Source organism: Apteryx rowi, unplaced genomic scaffold (assembly GCF_003343035.1).
Source record: "Apteryx rowi isolate R43461 unplaced genomic scaffold, aptRow1 scaffold_325, whole genome shotgun sequence".
NCBI lineage: Eukaryota > Metazoa > Chordata > Aves > Apterygiformes > Apterygidae > Apteryx > Apteryx rowi.
The window spans coordinates 230,264-251,432 of record NW_020449697.1 but is presented as its reverse complement, the minus strand read 5'-3'; the positions used below and the strand labels follow the sequence as shown (position 1 = coordinate 251,432).

At 61.2% G+C, this 21,169-nt stretch overlaps 1 protein-coding gene and 1 long non-coding RNA gene across 2 annotated transcripts in view; one reads left to right on the top strand and one right to left on the bottom strand.

Moving 5' to 3' along the window:
- The window catches only part of LOC112968810 (double C2-like domain-containing protein beta), a 48,419-nt gene that overhangs the window by 11,843 nt on the left and 15,407 nt on the right, over positions 1–21,169 (bottom strand). The window contains exons 6-8 of the mRNA XM_026071433.1: positions 15,302–15,476; positions 10,379–10,704; positions 10,120–10,279 (exon numbers count right to left, since the gene is read on the bottom strand). Coding sequence (XP_025927218.1) covers positions 10,120–10,279; positions 10,379–10,704; positions 15,302–15,476 — 661 coding nt within the window. The remainder of the gene's footprint in view (positions 1–10,119; positions 10,280–10,378; positions 10,705–15,301; positions 15,477–21,169) is intronic.
- Positions 10,958–12,339, top strand: LOC112968819. The gene is made up of 3 exons (XR_003254450.1): positions 10,958–11,249; positions 11,447–11,655; positions 11,746–12,339. It is a non-coding gene; the product is annotated as an uncharacterized LOC112968819 (long non-coding RNA).

Below are 21,169 nucleotides of genomic sequence, written 5' to 3'. Positions count from 1 at the left end.
GCTTTGGAGGGGCGACTCCGGCACCACGGCGGTGCTGCTGGCGCTGCACGGGGATCTGGGGCAGGGGCTGCACCCGCGCACGGGCTCTGTGGAGCACAAGCTGCACCCGCGCATGGGCTCCATGGGGCAGGGGCTGCACCCATGCACAGGCAGCGTGGGGCAGGGGCTGCACTCGTGCACGGGCTCCGTGGGGCAGGGGCTGCATGCCCAGCACAGCYGCCGGGATACAGCGTGGCCCCAGGCAGAGCACTGCGGGAACCGGGCTCGGCCCCCGGAAAATCACAGCGCTTCCCTCTAAGAAAGGACAAATAAATAAATTACTTTAATTAAGTTAAACATGAAAGCCTAATATCATTATTGCCCTTGCAATCCTGTCCAAAAGCATCATTATTTCCAAGGTTTCCTTCCAAGAGCGCGCGGGACCGAGCTGAGGCCAGGGTCACAGTACCGGTCCGAAAAGCCAGGGCGCAGCCGGAAACCGCAGGCACGAGCGGGGCTGAGCYGGGGGTGGGGGGCGGCAGCAGGGACCCCTTCCCGGGCAGGACGGCCCCATCCCGGACCCGCTCGCAGCCTGGGGGAAAACAAAGGTAAAACTCGCTGCTAATTGCCCAAACAACCCAGAGGGACTGTCCAGGCTCCGGCTGATCCCGAAGGCGCGGAGCAGCGGGCGCCTCTGAGCCCCACAGCACAAACCACAGCAGCTCGCTTTGCCGAAATGCCACATTTCGGTGTCCCCGGCCGGGCGGCAGCCGGGACCTCGGCCCTTTTTCCAGGCAAAGCTCTTAATTCCCACCGCCTGCCTCGTGCTGGGGGATGTGAGAGGACGGGGTCCCGTGGGCAGCAGCAGGGACGATCCCACTGTCCGTGTCCAGCACCAAGCAGCAAATCCCCCTTGCGGCCGCTCCAGCTTCAAAGTGACCCGAAAGGGGGCCGATTCCCACGCAGCCGGCCCTGCTCCGAGCGGGAAGCGCAGCGGCCGGCGCCGCCGAGCGCCTGCAGACCCTGCCTGGTCRGACGCCCCTCGCAGCTGCTAAACGCAGCAACAGGCACAACGATCACGGGGAAACGGGGCCGGCTGCCGCTCGGCGGGGCTGGGCCGGCATGGGCTGCCCGGCGGCGCTCCGACGGTACCGGCTCCGCCAGCACCCCAGGGACCCYGGAAACGCGGGGTGACGCCGGCGTTTGGGCTCACCCCCGGCAAAGAAACGGGCGCCGTGTCGTCTGCCTGCGCCAAAACCTGCGAAAACCGCGGGGAAAAGGGGCCGGAGCAGGCAGGTGGCCGGAGCCAGGCCCCCCCTGTGCCCGCGGCAGCGCGGTCTGGGCAGCATCAGCTCTGATTACACTAATTTTATCTGCTCACGGGGCCTCTCCGAGCTGCGGCCGGCGTCCTCGGAGGCGATGCAGCCRGCTGGGCTCGGCGGCGCGGCCCCGCTTTCCTCCCCGCTGCAGCCCTCCAGGCGAGCAAAACCCGSCGTTTCTTCCCAAATCGGTGCTTCCACCTGCAGAGCTCAGACCAGCAGTTTTCACATCAGCTTTTAGGGCCTGGCCCCGTTGCCATGGAAACGGGGAGACTTTCTGCTCATCCGTGGGTGGGAGCAGGCATGCGAGGAGCCACCACTAGACTCCAGAGTTAACGGGTGCCATGGAGGGCAAGGGCAGGGACCAGCTGAGTTTCGCCCATGGTGATTTCGGAGCCGGCCGCGAGCAGGGGGAAAAGGCCATCGGTAAGGGGCAGCGCTCGGCCCCCGCCGCGTGCGAGGGGGATCCCGCACGAGCCCGAGGATGCAGCCGGTGGCAACCGGCCCCGGGAGCCCTCGCTGCCTGCCCCCGCGCAAGCGCCGCCGCCATGCCGAAGGCTGCAGACCCCCGGGCCGCCGCTCCCTGGGGACTGCGGACGCACCGGCGGGAAGCAGCCGGGCTGCWCCGAGCCCCCCCGTCGGGCGCCCGGCAGCGGGGCTGAGGCCGCGGGGGCTGCTCCGAAACGCAGCACGGGACGCGGGGCGGGGCGGCGGGGGGGGCACCTCCCCGGGCACTCGGCAGCTCGAGGAGTCACTAGATGGCCCTGCTAGTCCTGTTCATCCCACGGCGCGTATTAAGAAACGCTGCTTTAGCGGCGCAGCAGCCCGAAACCTGCCCCGGGTCTCGTTTCGGGGAGGAATCGGCTCCCCGCGGCGAGCTGCAGCGCCCGCGGCGGGCGGCCGAGCCCGCGGGAGACTCCCGGGCCCCGGTTCCCGTGCCTGGCGCCGGCGGCCAAAACAGGGCGTGGGGCAGCCGAAACGGGGCGCAGAGCCACAGGTGGGGGCAGTCCCCACGTCCCCCCAYGTCCCCCGCCGCGGCCCCTGCCTCGGAGCGGGAGCCAGGGAACCGCGTTAAGGAGCAGCGCGTTGCCGGATAACCCACCACATTGCAGGGCAGCCGCCGGTCAGCGGGCGGCAGCGCGTGCGGCCGCCGGACCAAGCGCCCCTAAGCTTCCCGGGGCCCCGGCAGTGCGCGCGCGGGGGGCCGCGCGGTCGCCCTGCGTTTCGAGGCGCCCAAACGCCGCGTCAGGGGCCYGTCTGGTTTTTTCCCTTCCCTTCCCCGGCTTTCCGCCCTCCTCTGCCCATCCGCGGCCGTGCGAAGCAAAGCGCCCGCTCGCCTCTCCGACGGCGCTGCAGCTGGGAAGGCAGAGCAGGGAAAATTACGTTCTGCGCGAATACACAAATGATCCGCGCTGATCTGATCACAGCCGAGCGGCGGAGCGGCGGGGGGAGGCACGGCGAGCGCGGGAGGCCGCGYGCGGGCCACTCCGTCGCGCTAACGGACAGCCAGCTGCTAAACGGCCTCKCCCGGAGGCTGCCGGAGCGGCCTTCCCCCAGCCTTCCGGGGACGGAGAGGGAAGCACAGCTCCTCTCCGGGGTTCATTTTGCAGATGCGCACTGGGGCTCTGCAGATCCACCTGCTCGCGGCGAGCGAAGCGGCGCCCCGGAGCCGCTCGAAAGGTGCTTCGCCCTCGGCGTGCCCCAGCCGGGGGCTAACGGCAGCTCCCCGGCGGCGATAACCGAGGCGCCTTCAAAATGGAGAGAGCAAAACGGATTAAAAAGCCACGTGGAAGCCGGAAAGCGAAAGCAGAGCGGAGGGGAAGGCGCCGGGCCAGCAACGCGCGGTGCCTCCCGCCGGCAAAGCCAAACGGCCCCGGCTGCCYGGCTCCGCGGTGACGGCACGGGAACCCCTGCTCCGAGGGGCAGACCTGCGCCGCCGGCACCGGCACCAGCACCGGCGCGGGGCGATGCACAGAAGACGACTTGCGAGGGCAGAATTCAACCGCGCTGCAGCCCCTCCGAGAGCAGGACTGTTTTCCTGCCTAGCTGGAGCCAGCCTGAGGCTTTGGAGAATATCTGTAACCTGGGAATGGGGGGAAAAAACCCTTTTTACCGTTTCAAGAAGGGCGAGCGGCAGTTACAGAGCCAAAGCTTTATTGGTTCCAGTACTAAAACACTGCATAAAAGTTGCGAGGGGCGGAGAAGAGAACAACAAAAATAACAACAAAAGCAGCACRAACCATCAGAGGCGCCTTTGCCCTGTTCACGCTTTTCTTGCCCACCTTGACCCAAGTGAAAAGGTAGCTATCCGGGACAGGTTTAGGGTAATATTTTAACCAAAGCTATAAAACGCACAGGAGAGAGATACAACGAAGGGAGAAGTGGTCTTTAAGGGAAAATAYGTGCCCAGAGCTGCTTACGTTCACCTTACCGCACCCGAGACRTGGGCTTGCTCCTCCGGGGCTGGAGCAGGAGCCTCTCCATCGACGGTCCAACCCAGCTGCAATTCTCCACGGGGGCAAAGCACAGYGGGGAAAAAAAAAAAGGAAGGTTTGGGGGCTCCATATCGGCCCCAATATTTATCCCTGAGACTACTTTATAAAACCTAGTTCTCAGGCAAAACCAAGACCATGCCTTAAGGCAGCACAGGAAGGCAGCAGGGGTTCCCGGGCGGCAGCGGCGGCGAGGGGGGCCACCAAAACGCGCCGACCCGCTCGCGCGCCCCGAGAAAGACGCCCAACAAGGGCGAGAAGAGTGAGAAAGGCCACGCTCAAAGTTTAAAACTCCTCCCGTCTCAGCGCAGAGCTTTCGATGAGAAAGCAACGGGTTTCCAGGAAATGGAGCCAATTCCTAAGCGGCACGGCACCGGCCCCYGAGGACTCCCAAATCTCCAAGGCAAGAGGGCACCTTTCAGTGGCCAGAGCCTTGCGAAGGTGAAGGCACGGGGCCGGCGCTCTGCCGGGCGGGATTCGCTCCAAAGCCAGGCGGGGGAATTGCTTCCCGCTCTCCTCGCGGAGCTTGCCAGCTCCGGGCCCCTCTGTCTTCGCACCGCAGCCGCTTGCAACGAGGCACCAGGCGCGCAGGGGAACGACCGCGCTAAAGAGAACAGCCGGGGAGAAGGGCCGGCACGAGCGGGCACGAACTGCCTCGAAACCCACGACCGCGGGGAGAACTTTTCGGAATCCTTCACTTCTTCAGCAAAACGCGGAGCAGATCTGAAGCATTTCACCGAAAACCTGCAAACTCCCACCTGCCTGGCGTCAGTTTTTGTTCGGGCCTTCAAAGACTTAATTGCTCCGGAGATGTCAAGCGATTTGGTTTTTCGCGTCGGGCCTCGGAGGGAGGTTGCGCATCCCAGCGGCGCAGCGGGGCCGGGCGGCGCAGCTCCCCCGCGCCCCCACGGAGGCGGCAAGGTGCGCGCGCGCGCGCGCCGGGGAGGAGAAGCCGCACAGCTTACCCACATCACCCCCAGCACACAGCCCCCCCCCCGTTTTGGGGGCGACGCACGCGGCCCCCACCGCGGGAACGTCCTGCTCTTGGAGGGAGGCGGCAGAGCCGGGACTCGGCGGCCGGGAGCTGGACCAGGAGCGGCCGAGGCGGCGGCGGCGGGCGCTGTCTCGGGATGTCCTCGGGAGCGGGCAGGGGCGAGTGCCGGGTGCGGGCGGAGCGGCTCCGTCTCGGCCTCCGTCAGCACCGGGGACTGGAGCGGGTGCGCCGTGGGCCTGCAAAACACAGACACGCACACACGTTTGGGAAGGGAGCGAAGGGGGGGGAGACGAAGTTATTTTAGGTTGCTTTTACCTCCTCGGTGTCGTTTGCAGAGCTGCCTAAAAATAATACCGAAGACAACGTCTGCGCATCGTTACTCGAGGCTCTGTCATCAGTCAGGGCCCATTAAACTTTATCAGAGTGAAGAAAGGCAGGGGAATTAGGCGAGAGCGAGCTGCAGTGAGAGAACTGCTTCTCTGGCAGCTCCTTCCCGCGCCGCGCCGAGGCGGACAGAGCCCCGAGCTCCGCTGCTGCCTCTAAACGGGCTTGCGAAGCCTCCGAAAGCCAGACTTTTAACTCCTCCATCGGTGGCTCGCTAGGCTTTACGCCTTGTTTTGAAAGATCACGTCAACCGTCGCCCTCCGGGCTTCGGGTCAGGCAGCAACTCGGAAGCGCAAGGAGCGAAGGTATCGCAAGGGGCAGGGAGCAGGCGGGAGGCCAGCCGGCTCCCGGGTCGGAGAGCAAAGCCCGGCCTCTGCCACGTGAAAGGCGGCAGGGAAAGAGGAGCTTCATCCCCAGCAGCAGGCTTGTTTCCAGCTATTTCGAGTGCAAGAGCCAGAGGATGAGTCCTTGTCATTCCTCTGTTTTCAAGGAAAACGTCTTCAATTTAAAACTCCATAAAGAATTGCAGGAATAGTGAAAGTAATTTATTTTTTAGGTTCTCGAGCCTGTACTCACRTAACTTCAAGGCAGCCTCAAAGAGCTGAAGACATTTTGGTTCTACCACTTGAAGGCGAAAATATTTCAATTCCTTCAAAAAAGGGAAGGGGGCGTCGCATCCCGAATGCCAGCCCCAAACCACTTCCGAAGGCGCCCGTTATCCGAGGACGCGTTTCCGTTACGAACGCGGCAGGATCCCCAGCGCTCCGCCGGCTCCCGGCTTCGCCGCCACCAAAGCCCGGCTCAGCGTTCCCCGCCGAGACGCGGTCCTGCGGCAGCGCGGGGGCCGAGGCAGGGCCCGGGGCAGGCCGGAGGGAGAGGTGCCCCCGGGCAGGGGGAGGCCRAAGGCCGGGGAGAAGAAATTACCATCCCATTCAGAGCCTAATTACCGTTAGGACAATATATATATATWTTTTTCCTACGTGAAACAGCGTAGTTGGAGCCACCGCAGCAAACCGCTACCTCCTCGTCATCCCCGCGGGAGCACACGGCACCGCTGGGGAACCCACGGGAAGCGACACAGGAGCCAAAGCTGGAGCCTCAAAGACGCCCTGGGAGCTTCCTGCCCCGGCAGCACCGCGGAAGGGCTCTGCCCRTCTCCTGCGTTAGCGGCTTGCATTTTTACGAGCAAAAGCGGATGCCTCCCCCAAGCGGGACAACTGGCACCACCTCATTTCCAATCCAGTCAGCTTCTGAAAGCCAGGGCATAAACCTCCCCAAACTAAGGGAGCTGGGAGCAGCGTCTCCGGCCCAGCCGTCCCGGCTCCGCTCGGCTGCCCTCCCCAGCGGGACGGCTACGCTGCCAGCAGCCGGCGGAGCTACACACGAGCCTCCTCCTGGAACCGTCACCCGCAACGTTTCCTACATGCCACCGGGGACCACAGTGTTTCCTACATCCCACCGGGGACCACAGTGTTTCCTACATCCCACCAGGGACCACAGCGTTTCCTACGTCCCACCAGGGACCACAACGTTTTCTATGTGCCACCGGGGACCACAGCGTTCCCTACATCCCACCAGGGACCACAGCGTTCCTTACGTCCCACCGGGGACCACAGCATTCCCTATGTGCCACCGGGGACCACAGCGTTCCCTACGTCCCACCGGGGATCACAATGTTCCCTATGTGCCACCAGGGATCACAGCGTTCCCTACATCCCACCGGGGACCACAGCGTTCCCTACGTCCCACCGGTGCCGTCCCCGTCGTCTCAGCTCCCGGACGCAGGAACGCCACCCGTTAACCGGGCTGCGTTTAGCTGCCAGCGGCTGGTACCACTGTATTAGTGATTTAGACAACACATTGGCAAGCAAGGGGAGAGGAAGACCGTGACCGACGCTTAGCTGTGCGCTACTCTTTAATTAGCTTGTCTTGTGACTGCTTCTCCAAGGGCTTCTTTTAGGTAAGAACTGCAACTTTCGCCAGGTCCGCAGCCCATGCTGAGCTCACCTACCGCTGCCCTCGGGTGAGCCATGAACCCACCAGGCCCTCAGAGAAGGTCCTTCAAAAACGTCATTATCTGGGATCCACCACAGCAGAACTTGCTACCCAGGAAAGGCAACTTTTGGGTTTYGCTCACCCCGCAGGAGACAGGCCTAAGCACAAAAGATTTAATCTCCATTAAAAGCTCTCCACGGGCTAATGAAAACAGCTGCAACATATTGCCGATTTCTTTGTTTAATTCTGTTTACTACTCCCTTTCTTTAATAAAAATGTCATAATTAAGAATAGTGAGTATTTTGGTCTTTAATTGCGGCACCTCTTAGCGCACCAGCTAACCAGCCAGAACCGAGTGAGTCACCTCCCCCGGGGCGGCGAGGAGGGCAGAGCGAGACCGCGCTTCTTCCCCGCGTGCAAACTTCCTCCTCTTCGGGATAAAACATTCTCCAAGCAAAACCCAGCGCGCGACCTTCCTGTGGRAATTACGTCCACCCCACGGCGCTCGACCGAACGGGAGCCACGAGCCAAGGCAAGAGAGACCGTTAAAGTCAGGGGTTTTGGCAGCAGACACCTCCAGGAACCGGACGTTCAGGACAGCGACGAAAAGCCTCTCTGAAAACGATTCCTCCAAAAGGGTTTGAGACTGAGCGGTAAAAAATTTGCAGCCTCTCGGCTCACCGGTGTCTTCTGCAACTTTGCCTCATGGGCCAAGATTGCCTAAACCCCAGTGCAGCTCCCACACGGAGTCATTTTACGACAAACGACGTGTTTTGGTGTCTGCCTCACCAACCCCAGCCGGAGCACCACAGCGGACACATGCAAAACTCCTCGTCATCCCGCGGCCGCGCGACCACGCTGCCTTCTTGGCCCGCAGGAGCCGAACGCTATCGCAGCAGCCGCATTTGCAGTACCCTGCCCTGATTCCCTGCTCCGCTGTGACCTGGGATTTAAGGATGTCAAGGTGTTCTGCAAAGTCGCACTTGAGAGCAGAATTAGAGCAGAGGCGAGAAAGAGAAGCGAAAAGCAGTCGCCAACAGAACAACACCTGAGGTGCTAACGGGGAGCAAAAACTGCTCCCAGCATAGCGCTAAGCGGTACCAGAGCCTCTCGGAAAAGCTATAGCAAAACCTGCCTCTGACGTCCCCGTTCTGCAGCTGGGAAGCAGCAGTCTGAAGGCAGAGGGGTCTTTGCCCCCTGCTCCGCTTCCTCTCAGGCGCAGCGGAGCGCAGGGACTGTCCCACGGGCAGGGGGACGCGGCGGGGGACTTGGCCGCTCCTGACCACCGCTTCCCAAAGAGACCCGAAGCAGCAGCGGCTCCACGTGGTTCACAGCACGGTGGCATCCCAGCCTGGCTCAGCCTTTTCCTTAGCAGGATCCTCTCTACTTCTCAGGGACTATTTTAACTAGGCTCATGAGACTACTGCAGTTTTCATTTCTTTTAACATACGTCCGTGCTGCCTGTCATCCTCAGCACTCCCCTGCCGAGCAAGGAGAGATCCCACCGGAAAGGGTCGATCCTGCRTGCCAAGCTTTGCATAGGAGCTTTTTAGCAGGGAAAAGGCATCTTCTGCCTCTGAGCTACTGCTTGCACTGTCACGGCCAGGCAGCGGTTAGTCCAAACGGCTGGCATGGAAGCGCCGAGCGCCGTACGGCCGCGCTGCTCTGCACCGCGCCGGCCGCAGCGAGGGCCGGAGGCAGGCGGGCAGCAGGGCGAGGAAACGCAAGCTCCAGCAGGAATAGCGGCGCAGCCCCGGGTCCTGCCCCTCTCTGGGCACGCAGCCCCCACCAGCTCGCGGGAGCTGCGGCACGGCGGGGAGGCCGGGGAGCAGCTCCCCAGCGGCAGCCAGGTGTTCTCCCGGGGCTGGATCGGGGAGGTCCGCCGGCTACGCCAGCCCGCCAAAGCCGGCGRGAACCACCTGCGTCCATCCAGGCTTCAGAAAGGCCCCGTGGCCACAGTGGAAAAAGCGCCCGGGGGGTCGCTGCCGCCGTCCGGCGCAGCCCGCTGCTCCGCTCCTGCGGGCGGCAGAGCCAACCCGCCGCGGGAATCACCCAGCTCTAACGCCACGGCAAGCGGGGGCTTAAAATAACCCAGCCCGCCCAGGGCAGCGCTGTAATCCAGAGGGAGCAGGGACAGCCCAGAATCACCACTCATCGGAACTGCTCTGTAAAAACTAAACTTGAACAAAACTGCAAATTCCTGAACCTTGGGGGGGGGGGGGGAGGAAGAGCGCAGCGAACACTTGACGCTAGTTATTTCTAGCAGGAGGCGTGGGGAGGGGGGGCTGCGACACCGTGCTGCACCGAGGGATAAACCTGCTCTCTCTAATCCAATTTGCGCCTCGGCATTCGCAGGGCAGCAGGAGCGCTCCGGAGGGAGCGGCGCTAAACGATAACTTAAGGGGTTACGGAATAGATTAGCGGGGACCGCAGCGAGAACACATTTGCATCTCTTTCGGCTGCTCCAGATCAGACGCGACAGCAGCCTCTGCTCCCAGCCACTTAATTGCTCCAAGGTTGGCGAGGGGGGAAGCGTCTTTTTCCTTTGCACCGCGGAGTTCTGGGAAGAGCCATGCCCGGCTTTAAGAGGCGCCTAGCACCAGGAAACGTTTTATCCTCCCTTACAAAGCAGCTGGGCTTCTGCTCCGCTTCGATAAAAGCTGGGATCCGCGCTGCCGCCTCCCCGGGGCGGAGGCGAGCGCCAGGCCTCGGCGGGGCGACAGACCGACCCCGGCCGCTGCTGCTGTCGGCGGCGGGCGCAGGCAGCCCCCGCCCCGGGCGATTACTCACGTTGCAGAGCAGATCCCGCACCGCACCGGGGGAAGAGGCAAGGAGCTCGCTGTCACGCCGTGACAGCTTTGCCGGCAGCAGGGGAAGGCGCAACCCCGGGAAGGCTCCGCTTCGGGGCAAGCCGGCGCCGAGAGCGGGCAGCAGCCAGGAGGGAGGTTCGGCTTACCGAGGGCTCTGCCGCCGCCGCCGCCGCCGCCGCCGCTGCCGTCCGCCGGCTGGTCGCTCTCGGCAGCAGCCCCCTGCTCGCTGCCCAGGCTGCTGCGGCTGCTGCCCAGCGTCCTGCCCAGGTCCCCGCCGGGCGCTGCGGGGACAGAGCAGAGAGGTCGCTGCAGGAGGGGGCAGCGGGCGGCCGGGGGGACGTGCTGCCACTGCTCTGCTTGGGGGCGGGGGGCTTCGATTTGGGCCGAGCAGCGCGCGGGCTACACGTGTGCAAACCGAGGTGCAGCAGGATCCGGCCCCATCGCCGCGATCCCAGCGATAAGGGACCGGATCCTCCGCCGGCGCAACCAACGGCAGCGGGCTGCGCTGCTCGAGGGCAGCCAAGGGTCTGGGCCGAAACCCACGGCACCAAGAGGCAAAACGTTCCAGCGTTTCGCGCTCCCACCCTCCTTGGCCGCAAGGAGCAGCAACTCCTCACCCGTTTCTGCTCGCTGCATTGTGTCCTGCGAGGCTTTGGACCTCCTGTCCGGGGGCTTGTCGTCCAGGCTGGAGGAACTGAGCTCCGAATCGCTCTCGCTGTCGCTAGAAACCACTGCAAAAAATACACGGGGGGGGGGGGAGGAATGAGGGAGAGGAGAGAGACAGTTATTCACAATGTTCATAACACTTACCAAACAGGGTGCCAGATGGAGCCAAATAAAACACGAACAAACGCTGACTCGCTGATCGCRCTCTCCCTCTCCAAAAGGAGCCCTACCTGCAGTTCCTCCACAGCTGTTCGCGCTTCCTCCCAAACACGATGTGCTTCGCTTTTTTTTTTTTTTTTACAGACAATTTACAGCTCAGCCGCGCACGCTCCAGCGGTGCCAGCACCTGAAGCAGASGGGCGAAGCACCAGCGCTCCTCTCCGGACCTGCCGCGGATCCCAGGTTGCATCTCCCCGGCCTCCCTCCCAGGCTTAAGAGGCATGGGTCCCTCCACGTGCCCCAGGGGACCGTGGCCCCATTTGGAGGCTGCTTTCTTCCTGAATCCTGGCCCTCACCCTGCTGTTTTCCACCCTCCATAGTTTCCACAAGAGCTCAAAGAGCGAGCTTCGTTTTGCCAGATACGATCCGAGGACACTCCCTGAATTGGCAGGTTGTTCCCCCTTTTCCAYGCGATTTTGCAAGCACCTCTCCTGCTTATAGCATTATAAAGCACAACTTGGCTGCCAGCCGCTCGGCGTAAAAGGAGAAAGGTGTTTTCCCAATGGCGCATGGGCTTTTGCAACGGCCTGATCTCAGAGCAGAAGCTTAGGAGGAAAGCGCTGGGAAAAYGATGGCCTTTTCTTTCAGGGATGGTGCCGAGCGCGTTGCCCCATCCGACCACGGCAGACGCCAGTTCTCCCGGCAGCTCTGAGCCCCTTTCCAATGGTTCGCAACTCCTGGGGGAAAGCAAGATACRGGATCACACGGGACACGGAGTTGGCAACGTTGCAACCCACAGCCTTTTCCGGAGGAAAAGAACAAGCAAGGAAGCCCCAGCTATTTCTTTGTAGCTATCTGTATGCATTTACAAGCTCGCGTTCATACGGGAATTGCGTTCCCTGTTCTGTTACGGATGCCCTGGGCAAACCGCCCTGCCTCCCACGCAGGGCTGCCGGGAGCAGCGGGGAGGCGGCTGCTGTCCTAGAGGGGGGAAAAGAGAGACCCGGCACTTCAGCAGCACTACAGCTCCCTGCACGGGGTTGGCAGAGCTACAAACCCATCAGCAGCACCGAGGGCACGAGGACTGCTACACTACGCTCCCCATGTCAAACGCTTCTGCCAGAGATCCCTGCGGATGCTTCTGCATTCAGGTGCTGAGCTGTACTACACAACATATTTTATTAAAAAAAAACTGAAACTAGTGCTTTTCTGGAGTTAGCATCTCYGAGGATATTAAAGCTGGCTGCCAGCGTTATTGCAAAGCTACTGAAGCTGCCCTGGCGGCCAGCTCGCTCCCCTCTCCCACAGCGCCRGCGGCTCGCCGGCCGAGCCGGCCCAGCCTTCGTCTCCCCATCCACCAGCACCATCAGAAATCCGCTCTCACCCGCTGCCGACGGGCCCGCGGAGCCGTGCCGAGCAGGGCAAAGCCACCGTACAGCCCCAGCGGCTGCGCTTCTGCCGTCGGAGCAAAGGCTGGGCTCTGCGCTTTGCCTTCCTAAAGACAACTTCGCTTTCCCGAAGCTTCTTGGAAAACGTGGGGGATAATAAATAAACACTATTAATAACAACCATATGTTCCAGGCTTTTTCCTTACAAAAATCCAAATCTCAGCTGTCAGAATCACCCTGGCTGTCCAGGGATATTCCTGCTGCCCGCTTCCCTCCGCAAATGCAATCCTGTCCCACTTGGTCATCCTTTTGTTGGCCTCCCGGATTCATAAAATGCATCGCTTCATAATGGCTCCTTCCTCCACGAACCCTTCAAAAATGCTGGAAGTGAGGATTTATTTGGAGAAGGCCCCGATGAATCAATGGAGGTGACTTTTATCTGCCTTCCCTTCTGCCATTCAGCAGTTCGGAGAGGTGCAGCACAAGAGGAGAAAGATATTAATGACACCAAGGCACTCGCACCACAGGAGCAGCCCTGCCTGCTCCCATTTCCTCTGCTGCCAATAAAAGTGTATTTTACCCAATGCACCAATATTTCCCTTTAAGGTAATTTTTCTCCCAAAGCTCCCAGACCTTCTGCTGGCACTTTCCAGAGCCCAGAAGTYGTAAATCCGGTGTTCCAGCAGTTGCTGATATATCAATAAGAGCCGCCGGACGGCTGTACTTCCAGAGAACGTAACAGATTTATCCCTCTCCATCTCCAGCTGACTAAAAAAGCTCATAAAAAAGAATTTGCTGAGATCAAGCTTGCAGGAGAAGCAAAACTCCCCCGGGGCTGGGTCAGGGCACCGAGGGCCCGAACGCCGGCAGCCGCGATCGCTCGGACGCGGGGTTCGTCCTCCGAGCCGGAGGTACCGCAGTGCCGGCGGAGGGCCGGTGGCCCGCGCTCCCCCAGGCCCCGCGCGTGCAAAAGCCTGGCGCTTCTCTGCAGCTTCCAAAATACCTAAAAACCGAGGCAGCGTTGCCCCACGGCACCCGCAGGCGGCCTGCGGCGCCAGCTCCTACAGCCGCGCGTGCCCAGCCAGCCGGGCGGCTCCGCGCGAGCCCTTGGGTGCGTGGATGCTGCTCAGCATCCCTGGCAAACCCAACCTCCGGAGGGAGCGGGAGGCCAACGGCGTCCAGCGCCTGCGGAGGGGACGGTCAGAGACGAACAGTTTCATTACGGCCCAAGCGGCTGCAGCGCCCAGGCGAGACCCTTCCCCGCGCCGCTGCTGCTGCCGCTCGCAGGGGCGTCTCCGCAGAGGAGCATCTCCCAACCGGAGTAGGGGACCGGCCTGGATTCGGCACTGCCCAGACCTCTGGAGAAGCCGCCTTGGTGGCCTGCGAGGCGCTCGAGCTGCCCCGCAGCGCTGCCCTCCGCTCAGCCGCTCGCCTGGCGGCTCAGCCTGCGGCAAGTGGACGCGGGAGGGCTCCCGCCGCGTCCCGCCGTCCAGCCCGGCGCGCCGCATCGCTTGGCAACGGCAGCGAGCACGCCGCTGCCGGAGAAACCGCCGGAGACCGAGCGGAGCGGCATGCCGGGCAATGCAGTGGCGGAGGGGTCCGCTGAAGTGGGAGGCGAGAGGCGGACGAGCCCCCGCGGCCCCCTYCCCGCGCACCCCCTGCCGTCGCAGCGAGCAGCGCTCTCCCCGGCGCCGGAGACCTTCCTGCCGTTCTATGCGGCTCTGCCTTAACTAATAGCAGGGTTTCCACGGCAACGGCTTGTTTATTACGGAAAACCTAAAGGCAACGGCAAATCCCAGTGTCAGCGAGCACGGGAGCGACGCTGGGTGCAGGAAAAATAGAGCTGCTTCCCGGTGGGGCCGGCTCGTCTCCCGGGAGGCGCGCTCCGGCGGCTGCCTCTGAGCCCCGGGCCTGCCGAGGTGACGGAAACCCCGCTCAGAGGAGCCGGTGGTGGCGGCGGTCCCGGGGTCCGCCGGACACCAGGCTCCGTTCCCGCGACGGGCAGCAGAAGCCCCGGCAGCGGGTTGAGCAGGGAGGCGAGGAGCCRTGCAAGCTCCCGGCGGCCTCCGCGGATCACGGCCGGCAGAGCCCAGCGGGAGCCGAAACTAAAAAGCAAAACCAGGCCGAGCCTGGGCTCCACGTCTTTTGACTCTTAACGTTTTCGGTATCACGGGAACGCGGGAGACCTCGTCAATCAGTCTGCTTGCCAAGACAGCCTCCTCCGAGCGTCTCCTGGAGGGAAGCGCAATCAGCTATTGTCGATCTAATTTGTCTTTAATTACAAAAGTTACGGGAGGGCTGGGAGCGCTTTCCTAGCCGGGGCCTGCAGAGGTTTGTAAACCCGACCCTCCCGAGTCCTCTTCATTAAAAGGCTGTTTCCCACCGCAGCGCTGATGGGATTTAACTCGACGTGGGGAAGCGCGTGCCGCTGGCGCGCCGGAGAGGTCTCCTCCGGCTGACGGGGTCCTACGGCGAAAGACAGCGGGGCAGACCAGACCGCTCTGCTGATCCACGCCGCGAAGAGGCGGAGGGGAACGAAAGCAGACCGGCGGCAGCTTTAATCCCGCGGCACCCATCCGCCGCCGTGCTAACGAGCCCGGCGCTCGGCTCCGCAACGCCGCGCTGTCGTTTCCCCGGCCGACGCCAGGCGCAGCSCCGGAGCGGGCGCAGGAGCAACGACGGGGCGGGCGGATGGAAGGGGGGGGGGGGGAAGCCCTCGCAGGCAGCGCTGCGAACGGGATCTGCCGCAGCAGCGGCGGAGGTCCAAGACGCCACGCGTGATGCAACGGTCTGCTTCAATCGAGGKCCACCTCGAAGAGCAGGGACACGGGCGCTGAAGCTGGTCAGTCTTCAGGCTTTTCCCACTGCTCCGGCCTCGGCCCTGCACAGGGCGAAGTTAATCACCAGCCTCCCTGGGACACGCTTAAAGAGCGGCTCGGCTTGGCCCTGAGCCCTCTACGCCGCGCCACACGGAGACACGCTCCATCAGCGCACGCTCAGGCAAGAGGGAAATGTAAAAACCCACCGTCCGCGTGGGAAACCCACGTGCGGCGAGCGCCGCCTTGCCTCCGAGAGAGGCTAGCTCCTTCCCCCCGCCAAGGAGCAGACAACCCACCTTTCCCCCTGGCCCAGGTGAAGGAACGGCCGGTCCCGACGCCCTCCGCCTCCGGCACGGCTGCCTCGCTCTGCCGAGGCTGCGAGGGCGGCTCGCTGGCTTTGCCGGTGCTCTTCAGAGGCGCGATGTACTTGGGCAGCCCTTTGTAGAACCAGGCGCCGGACCTCTTCCAGACCTGTCGGAGACACAGACACCGTCGCCGCCGCYGCCGCCGCCTCAGGCCCGGGCTCTTCCCGCTGCCGAGCGCGGCCAGCGCGGATCGAGCCGCCTCGTGGCACGCGGTCCCTCGCCTCCCCGCTCCGCGAGCCCACCGGCTGCCCCGCTCGTCCCCGTCCCCGCGCGGCCCTGCCTCCCCTCCGCCAAGCGCAAATCGGAGCGAGCGACAGGCACGGCTTGACGGAGGGGCGGAGGGGGATCGTGCAAACCACGGAGCTTTCTGAGCTCCTCGGGTCAAGACCGGACCTCTCTCTGACGCCGGGCTGCAGCCAAGCGCACGTTCCCGGGCTCGCCGCAAGATCACCCGCATGAAGGCTCCCGGCCCGCATTACAGCGGCGGGCAGCTCCGATTCTGCACGCGCTGCTTCCCGCTTGGAAAAGCTCCCCCAAGGGACCCGGTGGGCGGCACCAGCCCCGAGCCCACGCGCTGCCTAGAGCGACGCAAGCGTTGCCCGGGTCGGTGGCGCGCCGGGTCCCCAGCGGGGCTGCCCCTTCGCGGCTCGGCCCCTCAGCCCGCTCGCTGCTTTTCTGCCCTTCCCTGGCTCGCCRCTTTGGAGAGAGCCAAGACCAGCGGCAGCAGCAGCAGCAGCAGGGACGGGCGAACGGCAATACCTGGACATCAGAAACAGTCTGGCGAGATGCTGCACGGCACAGCCTCGACTTTCGTTTCACAGAGCGACTCAAGCTAAGCCAGATCGCTCAGCAAGCGTGCTTGAAAGCCCCAGAACAAGAAGAACAGCACTCCAACAACCCAAACCTGCAGCACAAAACGAGCTGAGAGCTCTACACGGCAATATTTCCTGTAGGAACACCCTCTCCTCTCCAATTCGGTTTTAATGCAGCTTGTGATGAAGGAGCGCTATTAAGTATATTTAATATAAAGCCTGCTGTGAGCCAGAGGAAGGGGAGAGGATGGCAGCTCAGACAAGGAGAAATATTCTCTAAAAAACACAATTTCTTTGCCCCTTCCAGGAGCCTCCTAATGAGCTAATGAGACAGCCAGGGCAAAAATAAGTTAATATAGTAAAAATACAAGGGAGTAGTAGAAACCTTGCACTTCTGTTCAGAGTGAAGGAGATCATAAGCGTTTCTATTCCAAGTACTTCTATTCCAAGCTATATCCAAGTTTTAGCTATAGCATCACCAGGATGCGATGGGTGCAAATGCAGATATCCCCATTATTTTGCAACCTGGATTTTAGCTATAGGGCTTAATCAAAGCAGAGGACGGTGACAACACCCGGCACCCACAAAGAGCTCTTCTTACAGAGAAGCACAGAGGAGGACAAGGATCACCACCGTCTCCACGCCTGGTTCTTCGTCCAGAGCCATCAGCACACGCAGCTGGGCAAAACCACTGCTTTGGGTCTTGAAACCCAAGCGAAGGCGATCTGAAAAAGCTGGGAGTGCCTTTTTTTTAAAAAAAGAAGGGAGACGAGCAGGAGGGGGTAGGCAGCTGCCAGGAGAGGAAAGCAGAGCGCCGCGGAGCCCGCGCCCGCGGGGCAGTCGCTGCGGGAGCGCAAGCCCCCAGCGGCACCGTCTCGGCACCGGGGCGGACCAGCTTCCCCGCAAGAACTGCCGGGGTAGCAGCAACCTCTCGTCACAGCCGTCCTTCTCTGAACAGACCTTGCAACATCTGTAATTTAATTTGAAGCACTGAAGAGAGCTATTATCTTCAGGCGAACTCCAATTCAGGCACGCCATAAAACCAATCAGACACAGCGAGGATGGCTGGAAGGAAAGGCTGGTCACCCCCGGGTTTCTCCCGCTGCCACGAAGCAAGCTCAGCTACGGAAAGAGTTAAATGATATAATACACCTAGCTCTGATGTAGTAGTACTGGTATAAAATTGATTCTGTGCATGCATATTCACTTTAAATTGGTGCTTCTAATAGAATTTGGTCTCATTACAGCAGTACTGAAATTTGTTTTGAGATCAGCTCTAAAATAGCTGCAGCAAGATGCTCTCCCCTATAATAACTCAGTACATCTGCTCCCCCCCCCCCCGCGTTCGCAGCCTGCAACATCCGACAGGACCCGTGGCTYGCGTTCTGCTTCGCACATGAGCACACAGGTCAGCATTAGCATCCACGCATCAAAACGAATCGATGCTGCTGACTGCTGCCGCTGCCAGCTCCATTGATTGCAGGAGCGGCCCAACAGCAAAGTTCTTCCCTGATTTTAAATTAACTAAATAAACCTAAAGCAAGGCTTCAGAAACAGAACTCCTGTTTATCAGCAGGAGCGTGCTCTTTCCGAGGAGCTTTGCTCCCACCAGACCTGCTGGCACCGAAGGCGAAACCCTGCCCCGGCTACAACTCGCTCTCGAGCAGACCRGCGCGAGGGGCAGCGAGCCGCTTCCAGGCACCTGCGACAAACCGCTTTTAAACAGCATTCCTCGTCCCTCGCTCGGAGGGTGCTTGACAGAGGAGAGTAAATGTGCTTCTCCGCGGCCGGCTCCYGGCCCTTCTGCCTCCCCCGACGCCTCGCTCGCCCTAAAGCAACGCGAGGCAGGGCGCCGGGGCGAAGCATTACTTCAGCAACAGACTCCTCCGTTTATTACTTCAAACCAACTTAACAGCCGTGGCCATGACAAGTCCAGAGAGCTCAATGCAATTTTATAATCCCGATAATATTCCTATTAAAGTTGCATCAGGCCATCGTTACAACTGCGGGACGAGACCGTATCCAGACAGTCCGGAGCAGATGCGTATTTTTATCTGGCATGTTCAAGCGTAGCCTGTAAATGGGACCTAATGGTCCTGGTGAAACACGGGTTACCGCTCCGGCTTCTCCCTCCTTTTCTGAGCACACAGGCGCTAAAACAAGCTCCTGATAGAGGAAGCGCGAGGGCTCGCCGATAGCGGGATAGGGGAGCACAGCGCGCACCCGCCAGCACCCCCAGAGCTACCTGCAGCCAGCTGCGAGCCCCAAACAGCGACGGTCGGGAGCCGCACGGCTGAGCTGCGCTTTCCCATCCCCTGCTCGACACGCGGCAGCGGCCAGAGGCGCCGGCTCCCTCCRGCTTCCCGCGCCGACGGGCAGCGGGAGCGAGGCCCCAGCACCCGGCGAAGGGAAAAGGCACCTGTGAACGAACGCCGCCGCCCCGGGCGGACCTCYGCCGCCGTCGCCCCCGCGCTCGCCGCGGCCTCGCTCTGCGCCACGGCTCTGGCACGCTGCGAACCACTGGCAGGGAGAAGGAGCAAGCGCTCTGCAGCTTCGTTATTTGCATTCATCTGCTCCTCCATAACACAGAGATTTCCAATTACATTATTTACAGCAATCTGTTGTCAGCTCCCACATTCAGCACTTGAGGATGAAGAAAATTAAAAGGCAGTGGAATTGCTATTCGGAGCTTTGTTTCCGGAATAGCAAAATCTACCGCACCCCTGACCCCAGCATTTCTCAAGCTGCAATGGCTGCCAGCCTCCAGCGATTTATCATTCCCCTCTCAATCAGGCCTCTTTTTTCCTGTGGCTCTATTCTAGAGGACACTATTTTGAGTCTAACCACTTGCTACCACCCCCCAAAATCATATGGCAGGCTATTGATGAGTGCTTTGAATTGCAAACAGGTGCACAGCACTTCGATTCACTCCAGAGTCACCCAAAATAAACACCCCCCTCCATCAGCGCGGTGCTTTGCCAGGAAGCCATCGCGCCGGGCAGGAGTAACCCCGGGCTGCGCTGCTTTCTGATGTTCGATGCGGTACGAGCGCGTACGTGAAAAGGGAAGCCCTGCGGGCAAGAGGGGAGGAGACACAGTCGTTTTCCCAGAGCAGCAATCATCTTCCCTTGCACGGGTTATTGCGATAAACCAAGAAAYGCAGCCGGCCATGAAAACGCTGTTTAGCGGACGGAAAGAAATTGAAGGGAAAGTGGAGCAGAGGGGGCAAATGAAAACTTTAGCAGGTCCCTGATAGCTGACACTCGCTTTGGTATTTCGCGGGGTTTAAGAGAAGCTCTCTCCCCCCACCCTGCTTAAACTATTTTCATTATCACTACAGTTTTGGATGTGWCAATTCACATGTAAATGTGCAGGAACGCTTCCAAGAGGATTTTAATTACGATGATAGCATCGCTAATTATGGATATAAAAAATATATAAAGTGGTGATTCAGGAAGGTGCTTTGCAGAACCTGGCGGCATCAGTCAAAACAAGGCTGCGCAGGGCGTTAAACGGCTGGGCAGGGGTTTGACAAAACGCAGCGGGTCCCCTTTCCCCTTCAGGCCAGGAGGTGACGGGCCGCCTCCAGCCACGCACAGCTTGTTCGCCGCGGGCACCGCCGGCCAAGCCGCTCTCCAGCCCACGCGCGCTGCCGGCGGCCTGGCAGCGGGAGCCGCTCCTGCTGCCCGCGTGCCCGCCGCARCTCCTCCCCGGCAGTTCCGCTCCCCTGGCAGCTGCTGCGGCGAGCCCGTCCGTGCCGCGCTCTGCCAAGCGAGCGGCGAGGCTCGCTGCTGCTGCAAGCGCCGGGCCAACCCGCGCCGCCGGCGGGCATCGGCCTCCCCGATCGCGCCACGGGACGCTGCACGCACGCACGCACGTGCCCGAGGCAGGATCAGCCCAGCGGCCCTCCACGCTCGGCCTCCAGAAGGGCAGCGAAGAGAGAAAAGCAAGATACAAAGCCAAGAAAGGAGATGCAGCACGTGGGGAAGGAGGGAAGGAGGAAGGGAGCTTCTTGCCCCCCAAAGCAAACGTGAGCTTGACCGAATTGGCCTCTATCCTAGCTTGCCTGGACAGCAAAACACGATCCACACTTGCTTTAGCTCCACCAGCCTGAGAAGATGCTGCAAAGGAAAACGTGCACAAAACCCTGAAAGAACAAAAGGGTTGTTTTTTTTTCCAGAGATGCTTCTATAAACAGCCAGGACAAGTGGCATCTGCAATCAGGCCAGAGCTGGCCTAGAGCAGATCAGATCTACTCTATTCCAGGAAGAAGAGATGCACTTACGACGCAGGGGTATCGGCCGGCCTTTGGAAACGTTCCCTTTGCCAGGAGCAACGCTGCCGTGTCCCTGGCCGCCTGACAACGCGGCACGTCCCTCCCCGTGCCCCTCTGGCAGCTCGGAGACCCTCGCCTGCACACACGCATCGCAGCTCGACCGCTGCCGACCGYGCTGGCTCGCTTCTGGATGATTGGGACGCAAGCAGCAGGCAGAATCCATTAATCACCTCCACTCTCCAGAAATAAGACACCGTCAGAGCAACTCGCTCCTCATCGCTATGCAGCACAGCCTTCCCGGCGGAGGTTTTCAAGGAAACAGAAAGCACAGAGCACTTCTGAACGGCTGAGCCTGGGGTTTCCAGAGGGATCTGCGGGAATCAGGCATTCGACTCCCACTGAAAAATCAGTGTAAACAACAGCTTGTCACCTCGGTCTTCACTCTAACCTCGGGATACTCGTGATTTAACGACAGCTGATGACAGCACAGATTCGGTCTACGCGGCAAAGGGGGAAGATGACTGCAACGTGTTGCTAAACTTTCGCTAGCTTAAATCAAGCCTACAGGTATAAAAAATAACAAGGGAGATGCAGAGATGAAAGCTGTAGCCTGCGTGAGCTACGCCGTTTGCTTTGGCTGCTAGCCAGCATACATTAACGTCCAACCCCACGGTCCTGGCTTCAGATCCTGGTGGGTCACGAGACTCACGC